This window comes from Haplochromis burtoni, unplaced genomic scaffold (genome assembly GCF_018398535.1).
Source record: "Haplochromis burtoni strain Fernald_Lab_line unplaced genomic scaffold, NCSU_Asbu1 Contig_141, whole genome shotgun sequence".
Classification (NCBI taxonomy): Eukaryota; Metazoa; Chordata; class Actinopteri; order Cichliformes; family Cichlidae; genus Haplochromis; species Haplochromis burtoni.
In genome coordinates, this window is record NW_024582502.1 from 1,283,496 (window position 1) to 1,306,811 (window position 23,316).

The 23,316-nt window shown below is 40.5% G+C and overlaps 1 protein-coding gene across 3 annotated transcripts in view; it reads left to right on the forward strand.

The window, feature by feature from the left end:
• LOC102303056 (plexin-A1) overlaps positions 1 to 12,572 on the forward strand; it is a 315,477-nt gene extending 302,905 nt beyond the window's left edge. For all 3 annotated transcript variants that reach the window (XM_042224566.1, XM_042224568.1, XM_042224567.1), the window contains exons 31-33: positions 323 to 535; positions 3,733 to 3,883; positions 6,804 to 12,572. In XM_042224566.1, coding sequence (XP_042080500.1) covers positions 323 to 535; positions 3,733 to 3,883; positions 6,804 to 6,899 — 460 coding nt within the window. In that variant the 3' untranslated portion in view covers positions 6,900 to 12,572. The remainder of the gene's footprint in view (positions 1 to 322; positions 536 to 3,732; positions 3,884 to 6,803) is intronic.
• The last annotated feature ends 10,744 nt before the right edge of the window (positions 12,573 to 23,316 follow it).

Genomic DNA, 23,316 nt, shown 5'->3' on the forward strand with positions numbered 1-23,316 from the left:
GGTGCTTGCTATAATAAGATCTTCAGACTAGATTTGCAGTGTTTGTAATTCATAAATTATTTAATACAATTTTTTTCATCATTGCGTTTCCGTAGCAATGAAGAGCATTCGTCTCCAGTCACACAGCTGCTACGATCCCCGAGGACCCCGGCACTGCCTGTGTGCATTAAAGCCGGCTTTAATGCACACAGTGAACTAATTAGAAAAAAACAGAACTACAAGTGGAATTAAGCTAGTGACGGAAAGCACTTAATCACACGATGTTACATTTTTATTTCGAAATAAACCTTTTTTGGGTTTTATTCTCTTGCTCTCTCTCCAGTCTCCCTCTCCGGTTCTGGGTGAACGTGATCAAGAACCCACAGTTTGTATTCGACATTCATAAGAACAGCATCACAGATGCTTGTCTGTCCGTGGTGGCCCAGACCTTCATGGACTCCTGTTCAACATCGGAGCACAAACTAGGCAAAGACTCGCCTTCAAATAAGCTTCTCTACGCTAAAGACATCCCCAACTACAAGAACTGGGTCGAGAGGTGAGTCAGAGTTTGACCCAAACGCGAAGACTTTGAGAACAGCTACGTTTGATGGGAGGACACCTTTTGTCTCTGTAGTTTAAATGTTAAAAGTTCCTCATGAACTGTGAGAGAAAAATGAGTTGGAGCGTTATAATCAAAGTTAATTACGCTATTAAACTATTAAGCTAAAAACAGCTGTAAGACTGTAGCAACGTTACAGGCTGAACTTTATCTGGTACTTGCATTTAAAGCATAATAGTTGGATTAAATTACTGCAAAGAAACCACTCTGCAGTAATTACAGCTGTCTCGATCACTATATAATACAGTGTACTATACAGAGTGAGTAAAATTACAGTGAGAGCTGCTCCATATGGATCAGTTCTAAGACACAAAGAAAGAAGAAGACAAAGGTTTCACTGGATTTTGCTAAGAAGCAGCCATAGCCTGTTAATCTTCTGCCCAACTCCAGGATGTTTAAGTGATCGCACCACCTGCGGTTCCACTTTAGGGGCAAGAGGCGCTCTGTTCATGTTTCTCCTTCAATTCATTCAAATTTTGTGTAATTAAATTTACCTGAATTCAATTCAATTTAGTTTTTTTTATATAGCACCAAATCTCAAGAACAGTTACCTTAAGGTGCCTTATATTAGTATATTATATTAGTTAGGTAAAGTCCCCATAATAATAGAAAGAAAAACGAATTAGATGATTTCCTGTAAGCTTGGACTTGGCAACAGTGGGGAGGCAAAACTCCTTTTTAACAGGAAGGAACCTCAGCAGAACCAGGCTTAGGGAGGGGCAGCTATCTGCTGCTCAGCAGCGTGCATTACACCACCTCTACATACATATATATATGTGTGTATATATATATATATATGTATATATATATATATAATGTTGATTTTTAATCCTTTTTAGATTTCCAGGTTTTTCACTGCTAATGGTAAAACAGAAGGGCTGATAACAAACACCATTCTGGTAGAGTACAGCGTTTGATACCTGCCCAAATATAATGCCCACCTAAGTACATTCATAATCTCACTTAGCATTTTTTTTTAAATCTAAAAAAATGGCACGATCGATAATCAGTTCGTTAGTGGGCAATCCTATTTCTTTTCTTTTGAAAGCTGAGCTAGCCCCAGTGCTCTCCTTTATATGTTTCTACAGTGAGTAGCTGTTGTGGCAGTTTCTCAGTATTATTCAGCTCCTTCTTCAGAGAATCTTGTCCCAGGGTGAGACATAATCCATCTCTGCCATCCTGAACTGTGGCTGGATAAACTAGCCTTTGTTCTGCTCTGAAGATCTACTGCAAACTCTAACCTGAACCTGCAGCAGGTCTCGAGCTGGTTCATTCACAGGACCAAGATGGCCGATGCAGCAGATCACATCACTGCCTGCTGTAGACGGCCACAATCCACAATAGTGGAGCTGGAGTTAATCCACTGGATGAGAGACGGTGGAGAGCGAGTGCTTGTCTTCTCAGTTGTTTGTTGCAAAGTCAGGACATGTAAAAATATTTGCAGTGCAGAAACTGATAACATATAATGTATAATAATACTTAAGAAATCTTTCCTGCACATAAATGCATGTGCACTCTACTGTCACAAACAGAGTCTAAATCTGTGGGAAAACCGCTGTGTATTTCTTTATGTTGAGCAGCTTGAATTGAATATGCTGCAGGAAGTAGTGTAGCATCCACAGAGCTTTTGGAGGCAGCGTGAGATAAGGATTTATAGGTGAGATTTAACTGGGTGCAGTTGAACCTTGCTTCCATTATGCCTCCAAACCTACACTCTCCTCCCAGCGCTGCCCTGCTGCAGTAAACCTTGAGATAGCCGAGATATGGATCGTGCACACAGATCCAGGTACAGCTCAGTATTGGGATGTTTTCTTAATATATTGTGTTTTTACCTGCCTCACTTTCTACGGACCTTTCACTCTCCCAGTGCAGCCAGCAACACGGAGTCGATAATACTAAGGTTGTTGTTTCACTGAGAGCATCACCATCTCAAAAACGAAATATTAATGAAATATGAATGAGTAAAGGATGAATCAGCTGTTACAAACCCAGCTAGGTTCCCGTCAATATCCATAAGAGTCACAAAATAGTCACCAAAAAGCTTACAGAGGATAGGATGGATAAAATATAATTGGACTTAGAACTGAAATGTAAGAGCCAAATCAAACTGTTCTGTTTAAAAAAGAAAAGAAAAGAAATGCTAGGCTCGCTGGCTTTCCTTTCGAAAACAAACATTACAGAATAAATAGCACATCTGTAAGTGAGTATCTTACAAAGGAAGTCAACTAACTGTGTGAGTGTGCTAATCGCTGCTTCCTGGCCCTGCGTCCCAGTGTTTTAATGCCCCTGACAGGACTAAACAAACAGGTTATATAATCAAAAGCTGGCAGGCAAGAAGCCTGCAGAACATTATACATACGAGGTACTTAAAAGGATCAGTAACAGGTACCCTTTCGTAGCAGTTAGCAAGAATGTACGGAGCAGGCTACTCACTGATCACAGCAGCCCTGAATGACAGTCTGACAGCCCTAACCAGTCAAATATGGCAGTAAGAGGGAGACAGGAGAAACAGTCAGGCGAGGAGGGAAAAATAAAGAGCACATGTATGCACCGATCAGGAGCTGGGGCTTGCAAAGGGAATGCTAAGCAGTTTTGTTACATAAGGTGGAAAGAACGACCCAGGGCCCTAACATCAACCATGACAACGAAGCCATCAATTCCCGAGTTACATAAGCAGGTGGGCATCTGAAAAAACTGAATTTGGCTTTGTTTTCCTATGTTCCCCTCACCCCCTCGGTCCCATCAGACGCTTGCCTGTCCCTGAGATTGATTCTAGCAGAGGTTTCTTCCTTTCAAAAGGGAGTTTTTCCTTCCCACTGTTGCGAAGTGCTTGCTCATAGTGGATCGTCTAATTGTTTGGTTTTTGTAGCAGAGGCGCCCTTAGGTGACTTTAGGTGCTATATAAATAAAACTGAGTTGAATTGAGCCGTCTCTTATTTTACTAATCTCATTATTTTTCAATTAAATGGCAAAGTAGGTCAATGTGTGCTCTAACAAGGTGCTAACCATCAGCAAAGAAATTGTATTAAGCTGCATTAATCCTTCAATGGGAAGCTTAGGTCGAGGCAGTAAGTCAAGGTGTGAATGGACACGAAGGTGGCATGACACGCAACTCTGCCTGAACTCTTGTCTAGGTATTACTCCGATATCTCCCGCATGCCAGCCATCAGCGATCAGGACATGAGTGCCTACCTAGCGGAGCAGTCCCGGCTGCACCTCAGCCAGTTCAACAGCATGTCAGCGCTGCACGAGATCTACTCCTACATCGTCAAATACAAAGATGAGGTAAGCTCCCACTGCCCAGCACTAAATATAGAAGAAGGGAAGAATGTTGTAATTATTCGCACTCTGCCTCCCTTTACTTGTTTTGACTAATACCACGAGGTCATTTTAATTCAATAACACTGATAACCAGTCCACATCGGTACAAGCTGGAAGGTATTACCACCATTAAGGATGCACATTAAGGCATGAGCTCAGCACATTATGAACTTAATGGAGCTTAACAGAATTTAGGTGATTTTTTTAAAGACCTGCTTGCACAGTATCCTTTGCTGCTACCAGCTGATTAAAACTCAAGAATGTGTTAACGAAATAGTGCCACATTTTAAGGATGCTTATTCATTTTATTGAATAAGCATTCACAGTTAAGAAAACAAATCACGAACAACCAGCAGAGTCTCAAGCAAGACATTAAATGCACTTATCGGGATTTAAACCGCTAAATTCTATATACCCACATGCCATCATGTTCATAGTGTATGTCTGATGAGAAGTTCTCCAACACCATCATCACTCATTTTACTCTTTACTTAAAAAAGTAGCACACGGTATTTAATGAAGAAAAAAGTGAATGTTAAAAGGCTCGTCTCAGGATGTTCATAAGACGTCCCGGGACAGCTACATTTAGATAAAAAAAGCCGTCTCGTCATCATCAGCACAGCCCGCAGATTCAAACCCACAACCTATGAGGATCTAACTGCTGCGCCATCGTGCTGCACTGCCATGTAGGAACAGTTAGTTTTGACCTTCCAGGTTCATACAAATACAGATGAGGAGAACATTATTAAGTTTTTCTCAAAATTTTCCCAAGGAATTTTCAATATAGCATATCTATAAAGACACGATATTGTACACGGGGTATCTGGCCCATTGCTACAGGCCATTCGATCCCTATACAACCGTTGCAAGAGCTTGGTTCGCATTGCTGGCATTAAGTTGGATTCGTTCCTGGTGGGTGATGGGCTCCGCCAGGGCTGCCCTTTGTCTCCAGTTCTGTTCATAATTTTTATGGACAGGATTTCTAGGCGCAGCCAAGTGGCGGAGGGCTTTCACTTCACTTTGGAGGTGAGGGCCTCCAGCTCGCACTGGAACAGTTCACAGCCGAGTGTGAAGCAGCGGGAATGAGGAGCAGCACCTCCAAATCTGAGGCCATGGTTCTCAGCCGGAAAAGGGTGGAGTGCCCACTCCAGGTCGGGGATCAGTTCCTGCCCCAAGTGGAGGAGTTCAAGTATCTTGGGGTCTTGTTCGCGAGTGATGGGAGAAGGGAGCCGGAGATCGACAGACGGACTGGTGCTGAGTGTAAAAGCGAAGCTCTCAATTTACTGGTTGATCTACGCCCCTACCCTCATCTATGGCCACGAGCTGTGGGTAGTGACCGAAAGAACGAGATCGCGGATACAAGCGGCGGAAATGAGCTTCCTTCGAAGGGTGGCTGGCCTCTCCCTTAGAGATAGTTCAGCCATCCGGGTGGGGCTCAGAGTAGAGCCGCTGCTCCTCCACATCGAAAGGAGCCAGCTGAGGTGGTTCGGGCATCTGACAAGGATGCCCCTGGGCCTCTGGGTGAGGTGTTCATGGGCATGTCCCACCGGGAGGAGGCCCCGGGGCAGACCCAGGACACGCTGGAGAGATTATATCTCTCGGCTGGCCTGGGAACGCCTTGGTGTTCCCCCGGATAAGCTGGAGGAGGTGGCTGGGGAGAGGGAGGTCTGGGCCTCTTTGCTTAGGCTGCTGCCCCCGCGACCTCGGCCCGGATAAAGCGGATGAAGATGGATGGATGGATGCTACTGATCTAAGCAAGATCTGTTAACTTTCACTTTTGAACTAAATGTAATCCAGTTTTAACACTGACGGCTTTTAGAAATCTAATCAAGAGAAAATGCTCAGTTGGTAAACGTGAATGTGAGAGTACTTCAGATTGGGTGGAATTATCAGTTTTGCAGCAGGTTTCACTCTCCAACCCAGTTCAAATATTGAGGGATATCTTTGGCTAAAACTTCAGCCTTCATCCTCTGGTGCTTTTTCATTTTTATTTAATGATACATTTTTATACTACCTCGCATTCGAACGTGCTAAACGTAAGCATTAAAGGTGCTGCAAGGTTTCTTCTTCTAGTTTCTAGTATATTATATATATATATTATATATATATATATATATATATATTATATTATATATAATATATTATATTATAAATATTATATATGTGTAAGCCAACAAATGTATGGTTAATTTTTCTGTGCATTTTCTTTATATTTGTGTTATTTGCTTCTCCAAACATGTGAGCTGCTGAAATATGCTTGCATGGAATGTGCTGTTTTAAAAATAGAGCCTTATATCTATACTACACACCTCTCCCTCCTCAACCTTTAGTATGCTTTTAATTGGTGAGAGCTACGCCCCCACTTGTCCTTGTTTCCATTCTTCCATACCAGCAGTATGACGGTAGTTAAGCTGGCTGTTTGCAGCTGGCTGTATTCAAACCAACTGCTCCCCTTCGTTATGACCTATTATCCAGATGTGGACAGCTGCACGGCCCCCATCGTCTAACAAATGCGCTCAGACAGACACGTTAAAAAATAAAGATGAAATGCACACGTCCTCACACTCATACCACATCCTCCTTTCCCCACTCTCATCATGAAAAATAACGCACTCCTGTTGGTCATTCTCAGTAGCCATTAACATCCAATCACAAGACATTCCACTGGCCATAACACCTGCCCTGTCGGCCCTGCTCGTGTTGTCAGCGTGAGTGCAATTGTAGTCGCTAACCACTAAAAGGGAAATTAGCAACAGAGCGCTCCTTTGGCTCATGTAACTGTGAATTCATGGCTAAGGAGCATAACAGCGGCGCCCACGCTGCACTGCCGCATGCTCGAGGTTTTAAAGGCGTCTCTCTAATCTGTTTCCTTCCGTGTGTCCAGATCCTGTCAGCGCTACAGAAGGACGAACAGTCACGCAGACAGCGACTACGCGGCAAGCTGGAACAGGTCATCGACACCATGGCTCTATCTAGCTGAGGATCAGCCAATGGCGCGCCTCAGCTGGCAGGAGAACTGGCTAACCAACACGCCTTTCCCCGACAACTTTGACCCCCTCTCCCCCATTCCTCGCCGTTTTAACACCCGACGTTTAAAGTCTGTCGCCATTGCCGTCACAAACAACAATTTACAGCAGCAGAAAGGACTGCGAGAACACAAGCACCCAGCAAGCAGCAGCACACTCGAGAGAGACAGCAGAGTTTGGAACTAAAGTCCCGGCAGCCGGGTTGACTTTTACCCCCTCCCCCATTGCCTTTCTTTTTCTTCTTCTTCTTCTTCTTCTTCTCTGAGCCTGCCATAACAACCAAATCAAGTGCGTCCCCAACCTCAGCCGATTTTGGACCTCAGCTCAGGAGAGCATTTATTTTCATCAAGTCCCTCATCACATCTACAGTTACACGGGAGCAGCTTTGGCCACAATCAGGAATGGTACATGCACAGTGGTGACCAGAAACTCATCAAGCTGGACCTGAAACAAGCCCAGAGCTAGTATCTTTTCACAGCCAGAGCTGCAGTTCTGACTCTGAGCCTATAAAAAATAAAAAAAATCCAGAATACTTGATTCCTGTGAGGAATTTCTCTTTCTTTACTGTTGCTCCCCTCCACAAGGAGGTCAAAGGTCAGGGACAGCTACAGAGCAGCAGCCACAGAGCAGGTAGAGATTCAGCGTGTTGCTCAAAGACTCTTCGGTAGAGTGGATTCTCGGCAACGCGCCGCTTGCCACTGCAGGGCAACCGGGAGGAAGGACTTTGCAGGGAAACTCTTCCTCCAGTACTGACTTTCCAACACTCCATCGACATGAATTCCACTGTAGTCGAACAAAGGACGCTGTCAGTTTCATAACTCTGTATTTGATTTGTTACTGCATTTGATTCTGCCCGTCCAACTGCCTACTCTCCCCAGTGCTGTGCCACTTCTTGTGTTACTGCTGAATTTGCACAACAAAGCTAAATCAAAAGAGAGAAGAGGATATATGAATATATATATATATATATATATATAGATAGATATAAATACAAACCTTTCATTTTTAAAACAAATGAAAAACTGGGGAAAAAAACAAACTGTTTTTCATTTCAATGTACAAAAGATCCGTTTGAGACGAAGATTTGATATTTCCAAGATGAAAAATTATGAAAAACACGAGGAAAAAGTCGTCCTGTGCCATGTTTTACTTTGAATGTTGTTTAGTGCGAAGAGACTTCTTTTTTTTCCCCGTTTAGATGAAACGTGCTACGATGAAAATGTTGTCATGCTTAGTGACTGAAAGTTTAAATGGCAAAAATATATATATATAAATATATCATACGCAGACACTTTCTATATTTCGTGAGGTCTCGGGGCCATTGCGTGCTACATCTTTGGCTCTGAAGATAGCAAAAAGGCAAATGATGCCGCCTACGAGCAAACCAACCTGCAGTGCTTTTGTGTTTGTTTTTTAGAGGAACCAAATACAACACAAGGCCCAGTCAGCTGATTTAGATGAGACAAAAGTCACTTGTGTGGAAGCCAGCCTCATGCTGCGTTAGCAGACCGCAGAGGCAACCAAGCAGTCCTTTAAGCTGATCCCTGGCACACTGTGCTTTACAGCTTCCCGATCTTGTTTTCTAGACTTCCCCGCTTGTCTGAAACACATTTTTTTCTATAAGGTGTGCCATCCAAAAATGAAGGCTAGTCTTTGCTGTGCAGAAGATGTTGTCTAATATTTCTTGGTTTTATTATTTGTTTTTGTTGTTTTCTACTCCGAAGTGACGACGGTAAAGCTAAAGGGTCCGTTTTTTGAAAATGTGAATGTGGTTTATGAAAAAAGATAATGAAATGTAGCTTGATTTATGTGAGTGGGGTTTTTTGTACAAGTTGAAGGCCTTTCTCTCTCTCTTTTATTTTGTTCTGTGGTTTTGTAGGGTTAAAAAAAAAAAGAAGAGAAAAAAAAAGTGCAAATGTTCTCCTTGTACCGTGCGCTGCTCTGTGTTAACATTCGGAAACATTCCTCTTCCCTAGGAGTGTACACAGCTACTTATCAAGGCCAGAAGATACAAACCAAGGTGATGTATATATGTTCTTCCATCCTGTAAAAGCGTATCATGAATTTCAGACCACCAGATAAGACATATCAACACCCAGATCACACGGATGAGCTGAAAAAAAACCTTCTCTACATGTGTTTGCTTTGATAATAAATGGGAAAAAATAGTGTAAAAGAGTAGGGTTAAATGCACCATTTAGGACACTGTAACTTCAAAGGAAACAGTTGCATCAAAATTGCTTATGTTCGCTTCCTCTTCAGCAGTGCTTCCCTCAGTTTTTTTTTTTCGAGTGGAGACCTTGTAACCAGATAACAGTAGGGTTCTCAGACCAGTTCAGATGGCTTTGAAGAGCTTTGCGTTGCATCAGGAGCTTCACAAACCAGAATCTTATTCGTAACTGGAAGTTAATGTAACCATATGCATCCCTGCACAAGACACTTACTAGGTATATTATATGTTAGTGACAGATTACCCTGGAAAAGAAACCTGTCTAATATGTAATATAAATACGATACGCAGCCGTTTCAGTGCTCCAGTTGCTAAATGTTTAATCTAAAAATGAACATTTACAGTCGAGGCTCTAATGTATTTTTATGTAATTCAAAGTTACAATGAAATAATTATTTAGTTTGTTCCTAAGCTGTGAAGAACGAAGATTAGCAGCTAGTGGACTAAAAAGTGTGTGAACACCTTAAAACGCACCAGACGGACCACAAACTGATGAATTCCCCAAGTGATAATTCAATGTCACAGCTGTTCTACAGCTTGAACTGAAAGTGTGACTTTCACATTTGGTGCGACTGGTGTTTCAGCTACTTAAGTTTAAAGGATTCAGTCACACATTCGTCTCTTTGGGATTTTATATTTGAGCAGCAATCCTTCCAGTCTAAGGCTTTGTCACACGGACAAATCCTAAAGAAGTATTGGCAAGAAGTCGAAGTCGGCGCAGTCGTTTCCTCGTTATTGTGAGGCAGTCGCTGCATGCGAGCCGGCTGTTAGCGATTAGTTCGTGCTTGTTACATGCTACCTTAAACAATCAATTCACAGAGAAATCAAGGGTGAGCTCTCTCTCTCTTTTTTTTTTTTACTTCGGACCATTAGCACAAGTTGTATGCTAATGTGTAAGTTGTCCAGTCTTTAGCCTTTTGACTTCTTCCTTTGTCCATATTGTCAGGGAGTTAAGGATTTTTCCCACATATAATTACCAGACCTGTACCAAGCCAGATGCCACCAAACCAAACACATATTGCTGCTGTCAAGTAAAAGCTGTAAAACAAAGAATAATAGAACAAGACACAGACCCTTTAAAAGCCCAGTGTACATTCGAATCTCTAATTTGAATGCTAGCCTCTCACACCAACACACCATGTTTTTATCTGACAGCACAAATGTGCGTCTGGATTGGATGACAACGTACTGTATGTTCTTAAATACTTGAACCACTGATCTGCACAGGGTAACATAACATACAGAGAGACTGACCAAAGCTTTATGCATCTGCAACCCGAGCACAGCTCTGTGATAAGAGACTTTTCTTTGCCGTTTTCACTTATTCCACAAGAAACTTTTAGTGCTCAGTTTTAGTGATTTAAAAGCAGCCTCAGTCTTTATCCTTGATGAATGAGGCAATGCTACTTCCATGTACAGGCGTTCATTAACACGTTTTGTTCAAATTGAATGAATGAAACAATCTGAGGATGTGGACTCTTACATTGATGTTTGACTGGTGTTCACTTGCTCAGTTGAAGACTTGTAAAAAATGATTTTTGTGATACTGAAAGAAGAAGTCGTTGTTAGTGCCCCCAGGATAATTTTGTAGGGAGAAAAAAAATGAAAAAAAAAATAGACATGGTGAGATAAGGCCCATTTGGTTTTTGATGCTTTTGTTTCTTAGTTTTGTGCTTCTTGTTTTATGCTACAGCACTTGTTGAGGTAAAAGATGAAAAGACTCAGGCAAGGCAGAGGAAGTGCTTTGAAGGCCACGGTACCGCTTCATTGTCCATTCCATCACATCTGGGTTGTTTTTTCCCCTCTTTTCATGTAGAAAAACACTGTCAAAAAGGAGGGTGGAGTGGGAAAAGAAAAGAGGTGGTGAAAGAGATTCTCCTGGCGATTGACAGACACATAGGTTTTTGCTGTGCCTTGTCAGCCTCTACCCACATGGAAAATTATATGTTTTTTTCCATGTACATGATTCCTATTTTGTTCAATGTCCATGTCAAAAACTGACAAACAAATACAATATATGTAAATATATATGTCCTTTTAAATGTGAGATTACTAGACTGATACCAGTCATGTGTCATCTAGCCTAGCTTATACTAAAGTAGCCAAGAGCTAACCAGGCATGATAACTCCCTCAAAGATGGCTATGTAAAAAACTGCATCCATTTAATTGGAGACAGTGTGAAAATAATATGCTATCTAAGGGTGTGTGTTATTGGGGGGAGTGTATCCTGCAAACAGTGAATGTAATTAAGAAGATTTGACACAAAAATCCCTCTAAAATGATAAATTACATCTCTTTTGTTGATGTATATTATTAGGGTTGCTTTATATTGATTGAGGCTATTGTTTGTTTTCATGCTAATATTAAGACAAGATTAAAGTAAGCTAATTACATGAAATGTCTGTAGGCAGCTTTTAGCCTGAGATTGCTATTTAAAGTCTTTTTCTCAAAGTAATGGACTAAATGTGCTTATTTGCTTTCTTGGTTTTTCTCACTTTAAGGAGAGAATTATTACAACTTTGACATTACTTTTTTGTATGAGAAGTCAGAGCTAGCAGATGGTTAGCTTAGTTTAGCACAGAGCCCTAAAGAGATAAGATAAAACAAACAGGTAGCCTAGCTAGCCAATTAGAATGTAAACAGCTTGATGAAGATTTTGTTCAAATATTATTTCAAACAACAGCACTAAACGTGATTAGTAATTAACAAAGCTTTGCAGACACACCAGAACTTACATATTCATGTTTTATGGCTCTTGTGCATGGATGTAAGATATAGATAACGGCCCCTACAAAATTAGCCATCGTGTGGGCCTATAAAAAACCCCCAACTTGTGGCTATACCCATAGTCTAACCAGAAGTCAGCTATCTTGAATTTGCTTGTGTACAGATTTGAAGATGAAATATCTTCCAGCTTCATATGAGGGTCTGTCTTAAGTAAAGATGATAAAAAGCAAAGCTTCAGAGTTTTATTGAAAGGTTTTTCCAACTTTTAATGTTCATTAAGTTCATGTTTCATTTTGAATGTAGATTGCATTTCATGAAAAACGTCATCCAATTTGACAAAATATCTACAACAACATGACATATAATTAGTGGATTTTGTTAGCCAAGAATGGGTATCTGTTCATTATTAATAATCCAGGCATAAAAGCCAGTGTAAAGAACCTTGATTTAAAGATGCAAGGATTATAGCGCACTAGATGTTTCCCCTTCTTTATGCTAAAGTTAAGATTGGTATAAAATACATGAGAGTGGTATCAATCTTCTAATCTAACGCTGTTATTTTATTGAGAAAAGAACAGCGCCTTTTGTAGAAAAACAAAATCCAGGAACCAATTTCATTTCTTGTACTTTCTAAGCCATTTTATGAAAATATGTCAAATGTATCTATTTGCCCATATGGGATGCACCCTCCATTGGACGAAACATTGCCACACAACATTTAAACTTGCCCTCATCTGCCATTTCTAACCCCCAACCCCAACAGCAGCACTCGTGGGTTTTTCAACCCAGCAGTTCCAGCTTCCTCGCCTGCTGAGTTCACTTTGATTAAAGTACATCTGAGAGACGGAGCAGAGGACATAAAATAACTTCACACACAGATTAAAGAGGAGAGAGGTAGAAAGAAAAAAATACCTTAAACAGTTTTAATACTTTATGAATTCTGATACCTTTTTAAGAGTTTCAGACTTGAAGCTGCTGTGACAGGTTTTGGCTGTTTCACGCCCGTGTAAATATCCTGCTCTTTCCTATTTTGCAGATTTATTACGTGTAAATAGACACGCATCAAGGAGAGATTAAACATGTTTTTTGCTAAATCTGGCTCGTCTGATGTTTTTATTGCTCTTCCATATCCCTACGTACCCTCAAAGTTGCGGATTTGAAAGTCGTAACAAGTTTTTGGTTTATCTCAAGTGCTCGTCGTCACGAGAGAACACAGAAGATCAAAAGCGGCACATGTGAGATCTAAATACAGTATTATTGTACTCTGGTAGAGCAAAAACTGCTGCCTGTGTTTGACTCGTTCCCCCTCTGTTTTACTGCACCGATGTTGAGGAGGACATTGAAAATGATGATGATAAGTCTTTACTTTGCAGACTTTACTGTCAGAAATCTCTTACTGATGTGAGTCATGAATATGCAAAGCTCAGTTTCAAGAGTACAATCATCCATCCATCCATATCTAGTCACTTTCCCATTCATGTGAAAAGACTGAAATTATCCCAGTGAGTGTCAGACCAGTGAATCCTCAAATGACACTGTCAGACACGAGTGCTGTGTTGCAGTAATGACCTGGTGGAAAATGTGCCTTTGAATCTCCCAGTGCCATCGAATTTGTTTATAGTATAAATCTTCTTTGTTTTTTTTTGTTTTTTGAATGGCAAGATTATCATGAATCTGCAAAGGACAATATGTCTAAAACACCTTGTGATCTGAAGCACAGCACATCAATCGTTGAACATGGTGGGGCCAGTGTAATGACGTGGGTTTGTATGGCTGTAACTGGTATTGATAATAGAAGACTGAATTCTGAAGTGCATAGTCAGACTCAAATGGATAAATTAAACCAAATCATACTGTAAGAGCAACTTATACGTTTCTTAAAGCAAATAAATTAAATATTATTAAATGGGCAAGTCACCTAATCTAAACCCAGCAGATCATACTTTTCCATCATTACATACAAAGCTGAATGCAAAAAGACCTGCGAACAATAAATCCTTAGCAGAAAATACCAAGGGAGCAAACACATCATATGGTGATGCTTTGTAGACTTCTAGTATTCATGGGCTGCAAAGTATTTTCATCCAAGTATTCAAAACAATCCTATCTGAAACTAAGTTGGTTTGTCCAGTTACTTTTGAGCCTTTTAAAAATGGATAAAAATGAACCCCTCGAGTTCATTTTGTGAAAACTACAACAATCAGACGACCCCCTTTGAGCAAGCACTTGACAACAGTGGGAACAAAAAACTCCCTTTTAAAAGGAAGAAACCTCCTGTATGGCCAAGCTCCAGGAGGGGAAGCCAACTGCAGTGACCAGTTAGGGGTGACCTAACCAAACAGGACAGAAAACACTCAGGAGTTAAAGCAAGTTATCTATTAATTGTGACGGTTGGTGGTTCAATTCTTTGGAAGCATACTCAAGTACAAGTGTGCTCCATAATGCTTTTATCAGAGACTGAATGTTATATAGACCAGACCATTTACGTTGGAAAAGGATGTTTAAAGAATATTCTGGTGAGTTGGACATTGATGCTCAGAGTGTTTGTTATCCTTCTGCCTGCAGGAAAGGACCAAATAGTGCTTTTTTTTCCATCTCTCAAATCCAGAATACCTATTACTAGTTTAAAATGTGGCATTTAAAACTCTCCCCTTTAAAGCCCTCCCCTTGAGAACTCTGGGATTTGACAGGTAGCCCATCACTCAAATTAAAAAGTCCAATTTGAATACATAAAGAGGAGTGATTCAGACCTCTGGAGAGAATCTGACCTGGATATCACAGACACCTGGTCTTTGTTCTGTACGGGAGTGACCTCTAATGTTCAAACATGTTCTTTTCTTCATGTATTTTCCTTCACCTGTAGGCCCCTCTGATCCCTCTGCTCCCCCCCCCCCCATTTATCTGCCTCCAAAAGAGTTTCTTTCCCACTCCTCTTTGTCTCCCCATCCTTTAATATGCCTCTTACATATTATGTAGATTCCCTGCTGTAGCTCTTGTCACAGTAGGCAGAGCACAGCAGTGCTTAGACAAGCTACTGGGTGCACAAACTCACGTAGAGAGTAGACGCCACCTCCCATTGCCTGCAGCCCCCTCTGTCTGGCTATGTGTTCAAATATCTAAGGGCATCAGATTACCATGTTGGAATTGCGCTTGTTGTGAAAAATCACTCTTCCTCTCTTTTTCTCTTTTATTTTCTTCTTCTCTCTCTCCTTTATTTTGCGCCTGGAGGCTACTCAGGCAATTCAATCACCCCGACCGCTCTCAACACAAACACTCGGCCGTCCTCTAAGATGCCTCGACACAGAATAAACGACAAAGTCACATTGGCTTGGGCCCCACACTGCCGACTCTCAGCTGGAGATTAAACTGCGATAAGACTCCTCTCTTTCTCCAGAGAGAAAGAGAGAGCAAGGGAGGAACAAAGGAAGAAAAGATAAGACAAAAAGCAACAAGTGGAAATAAGGGCGTAGAAAGGGGAGAAGTGTAGAAAGGGAGAGAAGGAAAAAGATAGTTGACTTTGGTTTTCTCGAAGGATGGCAGTTAATACTGCCAGGCTGAAATCTCACTCATTTTGTCTTTATGAAGCTCCAATAAGTGACGACCAGCAGGGGAAATAAGATGATGGAGCAGAATCAGAGTAGCAGACAGAGTCATGTCTGTCCTGGCTGCTTCCTCTCTGTCAAAGCTGAATTAAATGCAGTGCTAAATTGTGGCTGCGTGGGCACACTTCTGAATGTGCCGGTGCACAAGCAAAGAGTAGCCAAAGTCAGCTTGAATAATCTAATGTGACCACTCGTCGCCATGGCATCTATTGCTGACTTCCATCCTCAGAAGCAGCAGGTCTATTATGGCTCTGTCACACAGAATAAAAATAGGATGGCAAATTCCTTGTGACTAAGAAAAAAGTGTGGTTGCCCAGTGACTGCATTGAATTTGTGTCGCATTTTGCCACCAACTGCAAGTAGTTGCGGTGACCAAATGGCTGCCATACACAGAAGCTGAGTGTGCAACACCCTCAACCCATTGACGACTGCTTCCGATTGCAAGCTTGCTGACTATGAGGAACCTATGTCCAAGCGATCGTGGTCTGACTTTGATTTATGCTCTCAGACAGATGAGTGAAGATTTGCAAATAACTGACGTCAAATTTATGGTGCAATCAATCTGAAGTGCAACTTGTCTGCGATGTGTTTTTGCAATAGGGGACTTGACTCAGCTGGTTGCCAACTACTTGTATTTTGGTTATGTTTCTATATAAAAACAAAGGCTGCTGAGCGCCTGTGTTATTTTGCTGTTAAATCATTGTCCTGCAGCACCCCAGCTAGGGGTGTCCAAATTCATAGGCTGCATCCTCCTGAGGACCCGGCTTTCGCGGTCTACGTGGACTGGGTCCTCTGAAGGCCGGGTAGGCTGGAATTGTTTGGACGGTGTAGCCTTCAGTTTTGCGTCACCAGCTGTCTCGTCGTCTCGCCGTCTGCTCTTTGCTATCTAAAATATAACAGGATACTGGCATAAATTGTCGATCATCTCACACTTCTGTTTAATCAGTTTTCCGTTTGATGTTTATTCAGCTGTGTGAAAACTATAACTTTAAACACAGCCAAACCGATTTACTCAGGAACAAATAAAACACTGAAAAAAGCCAAGCAATACCATTTTTAAGTTATATAAGTTATATAAGTTATATAAGTTATATATATATATATATATATATCATAACCTAAGTAGCGAAAGACCGCGGGGGGGGTTTGAAAACGATGTGCGGGCAGTTCGCTGTTCTCGCCCCAGCTTGCTATTGAGCTGGTGGATAACAGACGTCTCCGATCACTAGCACTTTTGCAAATATGTGATGTCTTGATAAACTGAGCAGATATTTGAAATTTACACAGTTACATTCTCGTTTGAAAATATCTTAAAAGTTAATTTTGTGACCCAGAAAAAGTAATAAGAGTAATATTATAACTAAGTAGTTGCTGCCATTGTTGGAAACTAAAATTGACTGGGCAGCGCTATGAATTCTGGGATAATGTGGGCCACGAAGGATACACCTGACCCATCCTTCAAATCTGGGGAAAACATTTGTGGGCTGCATTTAAAGGAGTCTACAAATTTGGACACATTTTAAGTCACTTTGAAGATGGTAACTGACTGGGAATGGCCAGAGATCTGGTCCCCATCTTCAATGCAACCATTTCAAAGACATCATGATCCCGTTTATTCCATGCAGCTGCACTAAGTTTGGTCTTGCTGCAGTCTCCAGCTGTTGTTTTCGCTGGTATGACTAACATTTAGTGATAGGGAACCGGTGGATTTTTTTTAATTTCCCATGTGTTTTGAATAAAGATTCAGAAGGCTGCAATCTGAATGAGCTCTCACTGTTACACCTTTCCACATTAACTTTTGAGTGATTAAAGTTAGAAGATAATACACAAATTCCTCTTTTGCAGCATACCTTTTTGACAGTAAATGTGGGACTTACATTTCACTTCAGTCCTGATTTGTAAAATATTTTTGTCTTCAGTGCTAATTAGCACTGTTAGCTTTATATTGAGCCAACCTACTATTTCAAACCTGCTAAATATGAACATTTAATTATAACTTCTTACTGTATCTTAGCATAATGACATTAGCATTTGGCTAAAGGTATTGCTTGATAGAGATGCTAGCATGGCTAGTCCTCGATGAATAGCAATAATATTAGCAACATGCATACATGAAGCACATATTTTTACATTCAGTGAAACATACAATTCTCTAAAAAATAATTCGTTCTGGTATTGATGGGAAATAAATGTATTTTAATTATAGTACATTATACATTTCTAAGTTTCCTTCAGTAAAAACATCTACTGTAATTGCTAATTCTGCTTTCTTTACCTGGCTTCTGTGTAGGTGTTAGCATGTTAGCACCACATTACCCAAAGCAAAAACTAGTTCCATTTTCACACTAATGTAAAACTTCACACTGAGGAAATTCTTTTTCTTATTAAAGCAGATGGAAAAATGTAACATGCAAGTGCAATTTTACCAAAGGACTGTCTACCAGCTGTACCGGTTACTATCTGAAAAGTTATTTTCTGAGACTGAACTCATGTAAAATCGACTTTCATTGCACCAAGCCAGATCAATGAATTCCAGAATAGCACCGGGGAGTTCCTATAATACTAGAGGTCTGATTGTAAGTGCTTCTCTGGCAAGCGGCAGATGACAGACCACCAGAGCCAATGAAAAGCAAATGTGGCATTAGGGATTCAGCTTGTAGTTCAGCTCAGGCTATTTTCACCAGTTCTAACCCCCTGCCTGCTTTGCTCCTTGCCATCCCTGCAGGAGCTCTCTTCACCTTTCCTCTCAGTAGCCGCCGAGCTATCCTCATACTTTCATCTCTTTTTGTCTCAGCAGGATGGACGGATGCTTGGGAAGGCTGACAGAAGAGAACAAACCTGACTAGACGAACGAGTCATCTCAGCCCCCCCACCCGCCTCTTCTCTCTCACTTGCCTCTTCATACCCTTCTGTCACTCTTCTGCTTCCCCTGTCATCCTTTTATCTCTTCCGACCTCTCATCTACCCCCTTCCTCTCTTTCCATCTCTCTTCTTCCAGCTCCAGCTTTCTCTTTCTCTTTCTGTATCACTTATGGCTTGGCTGCAGGCAGTGCTGCAGTATTGGAAGCAGCATGGGGCTTGAGGAGTCATCTGGTACTAAGCAGAGCTAAGCCCAGCTTCCGAAAAGCATCTTAGCACTTTGGTCTGGAAAGGTTTACAAAGAAAGTCAGATGATAGAGTAGGGAAGCTGAGCACTTGGCCTCAGACACCTTGAGTCAAAGGGAAGACAACTGTGCTAACTTTGCTCTAAAATATTTCTAGAATTAAGTTGGACTATAAAATAATTTGGCACAGTGTGCAAAGTACACATTGGTTCAAGCTCTAAGCTCTTTGAAGTTTAAGAGCCAATCCAAGCCAATTGATGCTTCACCTTTTAACACAATTAGTATTTTTTGACAAAATTTTCTGTAATTGCCAAACTTGCTACTAAACTGTGGCTTTTCTTTAAACCTAACCAAAAAGTGACAGGAGCCTCAGATAAATGAGATGTCAATGCTGATAACGCTGGCCTGAGTTTTCTAAATGGAAGTTACAAGAATTTTATTTCATTTTTGATGAAATGTTCTTCTTTTCAGTGAGTAGTTTCTATAGCTGCGGTTACAATTTTTATTCATGAAAATTCATGAAGGTCAACCACATGGTCAGACTCTCAACAACTCCGACTATGTACACACTGTTAAGTACGCATGTTCAGGTGGTTGTTGAGGCAGATATCTAATCAGTCAATCACATGGAAGTGACTCAGTGCGTTTAGGTATGTAGACATGGCCAAGACAACCTGCTGAAGTTCAAACCAAGCATCAGAATGAAAGGTGATTATTTCCGCAACTGCTAATCTACTGAAGACGTAAACCCCTTTCACCCTCTGTTGCTTTACTGTTGACTGAGATGTTCATATACCTAAATGTTCATGATGTGGTTAAGTTGTGCATTGGCCCTTGCTTGGTGGAATTTAGCTGTATGGGCTAGTAGTTTTATGATATTACCTGGGTAATAGAGATGCGAGCGTCGCATGTCTAAACAGCTGACAACAAGAAATTGTGACAATATTGGAAAATTCAATTCAGTTCAATTTAATTAAACAGCACTGAAACTGAAACTTTGAATTCTTTGTGGAAACAAACAAGTAATGCACTTCATCACTGTACTTTATCAGGAAATACACTACTTCGGTCTTTAGTAAAATTTTTATCATTAGAGAAAAAATTACCAATAATCATCCCACAGATGTAATATTATCTACAGCTACTCTTAGTACCATTGATGTTAAGTTAGACTCTTTTTCTCAATTGATCTTTCTGAGTTAACTTCAATAATTACTTCCTCCAAACCATCAACGTGTCTTTTAGACCCCATTCCTACAAAACTGCTCAAAGAAGTCCTGCCATTAATTAATTCTTCGATCTTAAATATGATCAACCTATCTCTAATAATCGGCTATGTACCACAGGCCTTCAAGCTGGCTGTAGTTAAACCTTTACTCAAAAAGCCATCTCTAGACCCAGCAGTCTTAGCTAATTATAGGCCAATCTCCAACCTTCCTTTCATATCAAAAATCCTTGAAAGAGTAGTTGTCAAACAGCTAACAGATCATCTGCAGAGGAATGGTTTATTTGAAGAGTTTCAGTCAGGTTTCAGAGCTCATCACAGCACAGAAACAGCTTTAGTGAAGGTTACAAATGATCTTCTTATGGCCTCTGACAGTGGACTCATCTCTGTGCTTGTCCTGCTAGACCTTAGTGCAGCATTCGATACTGTCGACCATAATATCCTATTAGAGCGATTAGAACATGCTGTAGGTATTACAGGTACTGCACTGCAGTGGTTTGTATCATATCTATCTAATAGACTCCATTTGTGCATGTAAATGGAGAGTCCTCTTCACACACTGAGGTTAATTATGGAGTTCCACAGGGTTCAGTGCTAGGACCAATTCTGTTTACATTATACATGCTTCCCTTAGGCAGTATCATTAGAAGACATAGCATACATTTATCACTGCTATGCAGATGACACCCAGCTCTATCTGTCCATGAAGCCAGATAACACACACCAATTAGTTAAACTGCAGGAATGTCTTAAAGACATAAAGACCTGGATGGCCGCTAACTTTCTGCTTCTTAATTCAGATAAAACTGAGGTTATTGTACTCGGCCCTGAAAAGCCTTAGAAATATGGTATCTAACCAGATTCTTACTCTGGATGGCATTACCTTGGCCTCCAGTAACCTGTGAGGAACCTTGGAGTCATTTTTGACCAGGACATGTCCTTCAACGCACATATTAAACAAATATGTAAGACTGCTTCTTCCATTTGCGCAACATCTCTAAAATTAGAAATATCCTGTCTCAGAGTGACGCTGAAAAACTAGTTCATGCATTTATTACTTCCAGGCTGGACTACTGTAATTCATTATTATCAGGATGTCCAAAAAACTCACTGAAAAGCCTTCAGCTAATCCAAAATGCTGCAGCAAGAGTACTGACAGGGACTAGAAAGAGAGAGCATATTTCTCCTGTTTTGGCTTCCCTTCATTGGCTTCCTGTTAAATCCAGAATTGAATTCAAAATCCTGCTCCTCACATACAAGGTCTTAAATAATCAGGCCCCATCTTATCTTAATGACCTTGTAGTACCATATCACCCTATTAGAGCACTTCGCTCTCGCTCTGCAGGCCTACTTGTTGTTCCTAGAGTATTTAAAAGTAGAATGGGAGGGAGAGCCTTCAGTTTTCAGGCCCCTCTTCTGTGGAACCAGCTTCCAGTTTGGATTCAGGAGACAGACACTATCTCTACTTTCAAGATTAGGCTTAAAACTTTCCTTTTTGCTAAAGCATATAGTTAGGGCTGGACCAGTGCCCTGAATCTCTTAGTTATGCTGCAATAGACATAGGCTGCCGGGGGATTCCCATGATGCATTGAGTTTTTCCTTTCCAGTCACCTTTCTCACTCACTATGTATTAACAGACCTCTCTGCATTGAATCATATCTGTTATTAACCTCTGTCTCTCTTCCACAGCATGTCTTTTATCCTGTCTTCCTTCTCTCACCCCAACCGGTCGCAGCAGATGGCCGCCCCTCCCTGAGCCTGGTTCTGCTGGAGGTTTCTTCCTGTTAAAAGGGAGTTTTTCCTTCCCACTGTCGCCAAAGTGCTTGCTCATAGGGGGTCATATGATTGTTGGGTTTTTCTCTGTATCTATGAAGCGCCTTGAGGCGACTTATGTTGTGATTTGGCCTATATAAATTGAATTGAATTGAATTGAATTTAGTAAATAGTAAAAAATCTTTAATCTTTTTTCTTTTCTTTTCGCCTTATTTTCTTTACTTTTATAGACATTTCACTACTCATTTATCAAACAGACTTCGTTAAAGCTAAAGACCCTAACAAGGTCTATCTTTTATGATTGTTTTATTTTGTACTTTTTCTTAAAGCTATTTTGTGTTGTTTGAAACTCATGGTCTTTTTCAAGGCTGTAAATTATAACACAGATGAATTGCATTAAATTATACACTGAGCTGTGGCTTTGACTACTGAATAGTTTAATCTATCTCCTCTCATCCTCTCATATATTCATGGTGCATGCTTATAATAAAGGACTAAATTGAACTAACTTAAATTTGGAGTTGAGAAATGGAAAGTATGGAAAGCAAACAAACTGCAAATTGAAGTCCTGTCTTTGTTTTAGCTCAAATTCCGTAGTCCCAAATGCTTGCATTAATATGTAACAGTGGAAACTTCCACTGTGCACCGTATTCTTTCAAGTTTCTGTCGAGATCGTCTTGCCTGAGGATAATGCTCCCTGAGATACAGAAGGTGACACCAATATTTTCTTTCACCTCAAACGTATTTCATCAAAAACGTTTGAGGCCGTGGCTGGTGAGAATTGACTCAAGCAGCTGCAAAGTTTTATGTACCACTGTAGTCAACATAACTGGATTTACAGGCTATAGGGCCACTGAATAGTCCCAATATCATTAAGACTTCTGTGCTTCTTCACTATTAGAATACAGTTTAAGAGGCAAGCGAAAATCAGGCGTTATTTTGATGTCACTTTAAATACTTCAGCATGCTATTGTTAGACAGCACCTTTACCTGCTGTACAATTAAAGGACATTCGAAGCAGTACAACACTGTTTGTAGCCTTTAGCGCCTTTCTTCTATTTTTAATATTTAATCTTAAATGTTCCACCTCCACCCCTGAAATATGTCAGGCAATTTGTCAAAGTTGTTATTGTCACTCCCCAGTCTCTCCTGTGCCAAGCTTAGTTTATCACTGTAGGGAGTGGCAAGGTCGGGTCTTCGCTGCCAAAGATAATTTTTGTTAAATTAATGTAATAATCTCATCATGTGGGAGACAACTGAGTGAACCTTGAATTAGGTGCCAGATATGAAACGCCTGCAATGATCGGAGGATGGATTTATTCAAATGGTAATGCATAATTGATATAATGGATACTGGTTAGATAATGTGTAATCTGTGTAGCTTAAATCAGCTTTACAATCAGAGCAGGTGTTAAAAAAATGGTTAATTATTCATCTGGATAAAAATTAAATGCAAATTTTTTAAAATGTATAAATTTACAGTTTGTGTTTTGAGCTTCTAGGGTATTAAAAATAACTAATAAGGTACAATAATAATAATAATAATAATAATAACTTTATTTATAAAGCGCTTTCAAACAAAGTGCTGTACAACTATTTAAAACTAAAAAGATAAAAAATAATAATAAAAGCGATACATAGCAATACAGGTAAAAGACACAATACAAGTTAAAAACAGTAAAAATTTAAAAACTAAAAGCCATAGAATT